The sequence below is a fragment of the Gouania willdenowi genome, chromosome 15 (assembly GCF_900634775.1).
Source record: "Gouania willdenowi chromosome 15, fGouWil2.1, whole genome shotgun sequence".
NCBI lineage: Eukaryota > Metazoa > Chordata > Actinopteri > Blenniiformes > Gobiesocidae > Gouania > Gouania willdenowi.
The window spans coordinates 24,396,888-24,400,372 of record NC_041058.1 but is presented as its reverse complement, the minus strand read 5'-3'; the positions used below and the strand labels follow the sequence as shown (position 1 = coordinate 24,400,372).

The window sequence follows — 3,485 nt, the reverse complement described above, 5'->3', positions numbered from 1 at the left end:
GAAGTGATGCAGGGCAGTGGTGGATGCTTTTGACACCTGCTGGGAGGTTTATTGTGAAGAGGGGATGACATAAGCTTTGTTGAGGGAGGAGCTGCTGCTCCTGAGATGGAAAATGTTAAAACACACTGATGGAATAATACAAGGCTGGGATTGTCTCTGGATCATCTTTTTGAGGCATTGACGTCACATTAAAATCAATCTCACTAAAACCTGGAATCTGAAATTCAGCATGTCCGCTTCACAGCAAGAAGAGTCCACCCTGGGGTGGAAACTTGGAATCTTTCTGTGTGGAGTTATCATGTTCTCCCCATGCTGCGTGGGTTTCCTCGGGTACTCCGGCTTTCTCCCACAATTTAAAAACATGTTTGCTAGGTTGATTGGAGTCTCTAAATTGCCTGTAGAAGTGGTTGTCTGTGTGTGTTGCCCTACGATGGACTGGCGCCCTGTCCAGGGTGTACCCCCGCCTATTGCCCAGTGTGAGCCAGAGATAGGCACCAGCAGACCCCTGTGACCCTGAAAAAACATGAACAAGCGTGTCTGAAAATGGATGGATAGATGGATGGTTATTGTATGAGGCCAGTCACAACAAAGACTTTTGATGCTTCAGATTTCTTCCAGTATTCTCTCTGGTGTTTTATTTTGAAAAATCCTGTTCATAACCATTCACAACATTTCTTTTGGCTGCAGAAAATCATCTCACTATTAGTTGTGCAGAGAAGAGAATACCTCTGCTGAAAAGAATAAAAAACAGCATGTCTACTTGTTTATCTTAACATTTCAGATGTATGATACAGTTCTTTGAGTGCCAAGAAAAACACATGTATCTATTTTTCATGCTTAATGTTCAGCAAGGTTGTTGTTACACACCAATGATGAGCAGTATTCCTTTATTGGAAGCAACCTAAGATTTACTATCTTCCCCAAGAACAGTTTTACATAATAGGAATATGTATTGTGATGTAATGTTATAACAGATTTAGAAATCTAACTATTTAATCCAAAACAAAACATATACATCAAAGTATGTACATTCATGGCCCTTTTTTGGTATTCAGGATCAGGATTTTGGTATTCACACTTATGGACCATGTAAATTAAACCAGGGGATAGTTAGGCCTGGATCAAGGCTTTGTCTTGTAGCTTTTATGCACCAATATTATGTCAGACAGCAGCCCTCTGGCACCATATAGACATTATTATGAATATCGACACAATGATTACCTCAAAGCGCTCATAATTAACTCTCTTAAATTACGAGCTTCTTGAATCAGTTGTTCATCAGTTGTTCATCTTCTGTATGTGTTTTACCCTTTTCAGAGTCACAGGAGTTACCTTTGCCTTCTCAGTTACTTCCATACTGAGGCCATTGTTGTCACTAATAATTAACAACTCATTTAATAACACGCCTCCTTTGAGAAAATCAGTCATTGCATGTGGATCACTCTCCTCGTCACCAACTGTTCACCAACTTGTAGCTGAATTAATGAACAGTAGCTGCACTTCATCCACTTTTCTTACAAAGTGATGTTTGCACCGTCACTAACAGGAGTGTAAGCATTTGTTTGGTGAATGTATGGCTACTGTAGATGCCTCCTCTTTAATGCAGACAGAGTTTGGGTGCAGCCGTAGGCGTTCACGCTCCAGCGGCTCTGAACACAGCCATTAGACACAGCCATTTGCACACAATAGAGTTTAATTTCTGCTCCCCTGCTGAAGCCGTGCGGGAATCTGGCTGTTGTGGCTTGTGCCACCGCTCAAACTCACTCGGATCTGCATGAGTCACTGTCTCAGTTTTTGGTGATCAGCATTTAAATCTGTGGTCATGTGGGCCAATCCTGAACCAGGACAGCTCTGCATATTGATTAAAATATTTAGACTGAGTCGTTTGAATGTTTACTTGGGATTTAAAAAGTGTATCCATGTTATCTGAAAGCAGTCACTCTTAATAAAAGGAGGATTTATCTTTAATTCCAACCCCATCACTTCTACTAACAGCGTGATGCATATCAAACACCTTTGAGATTGTCAGATTTAAACATTTAAGCTAGTATGAAGGATATATATATAATTTTTTTTTTAGAAAACTGTTACATTTTTAGGTTCTAAAGCCTAAGTTTGGCTGAGAAAAACAAACGCTAGTCTGAACTTTGTTGGGATTAAAAGGACACAAAAAAGACGTCACAACAAATACACATTTGAATACAAATTAGACTTTATTCTGTTTGAAAAACTATTAGTAAAGATAAAGATAATAGAAGTGTGTCTTTAAAAAAAAAAAAAAACAACAACACATGTTTAAGATGTATTACAACGTACTGTATGTCCATCTTGAAGCTATTCACAGGATCCGTTAGATACATTGCACAAAACTTTAGGGCCATGTTTCCATTTTTATCGTTTTCAACTTCAACACAATTGGTCATTTCAGTGATTCTTTTCCCGATTTGTCCCTGGAGTTATTTCAACATTGCTGCATTTCTCAGCACAAACCAAAGAAATGCATTAAACAGAAACCTCTCTGCTTGTTAGCACACGACTACAAACACAACCATAATAACACAATCAAATGATGCAATACACATGTATTTACTGATTCCTAAACTGGAGGAAAATAATCACATTGGAACTCACATCCAACAACATGACAGAAGAGCTGGCAAACAGCCAGGGTTTATACATGAACCTGATGGCCATCGAACTGGTAGAAGGGTGAGTGCACGTACTCCTGACCTGCAGGAGAGTCGTAGCCCAGCAGGCAGGAGTAGTTCTCAGCCTGGCCACAGTCAAACTGGAGGTCCAACCACTGCCTGTGAGGCACACTGTGTCTCCTGCCGTCCGTCAGGATCCGGTCGAGGGCCATGATGTAGCTGAGGGCCATCTGCAGGGTCTCATACTTGGATAGTTTCTTGTCTTGACCCCACTGAGGGACGACTTTACGGAGACAATCGAAGGCCGTGTTCAGACTCTGCATCCTCTTCCTCTCCCTGGCGTTGGCCGCCATCCGACGCCTCGTGGACGTCTCGTACTTCTCAGGGCTTTTGGAGTCTGACTCTGAAGACTCAGATCCAGAGTCAGTGCAGCTGGGTCGGCGGGACTTCATCGCTTTTGTTTGAGCAATCAGAATCAGACGCCGCTCCAAGTCGAGGGTCTTCGTCCAAGTTGTTCTCGCTTTGAGTCCAAAATGTGTAGATCCAGATCCAGATGGACAGTCTTATAAGTCCAAGATGTATGTGATGTTTAGGACAGTGAGGGAGCAGCTTTTATAGGGTGGAGCAGATGAACAGGTGGCAGCAGGTGGAGTATACCCCCACCACCACCACCACCATCCCCACCCTACACACCCCACCCTTTCTTCAATATTGCTCATCATGAAACCCACAATCAGACTCAAACACCCACACCCACTCTACACACACACACAAACAAAACCTTAATGAAATTCCAATTATCTTGTGCTGGGCTCTCTGGTTGAGGCTTCGCTCAAT

The 3,485-nt window shown here is 42.2% G+C and overlaps 1 protein-coding gene across 1 annotated transcript; it reads right to left on the bottom strand.

Moving 5' to 3' along the window:
- Window positions 1-2,671: 2,671 nt before the first annotated feature.
- Window positions 2,672-3,100, bottom strand: atoh7 (atonal bHLH transcription factor 7). The gene has a single exon (XM_028469478.1). The coding sequence runs from the start codon at window positions 3,098-3,100 to the stop codon at window positions 2,672-2,674; it is 429 nt and encodes a 142-aa protein (XP_028325279.1).
- Window positions 3,101-3,485: the final 385 nt, after the last annotated feature.

Coding starts and splice junctions, on each gene's coding strand:
- atoh7 (XM_028469478.1), bottom strand. CDS start 3,100: ATGAAGTCCCGCCGACCCAGCTGCACTGACTCTGGATCTGAGTCTTCA.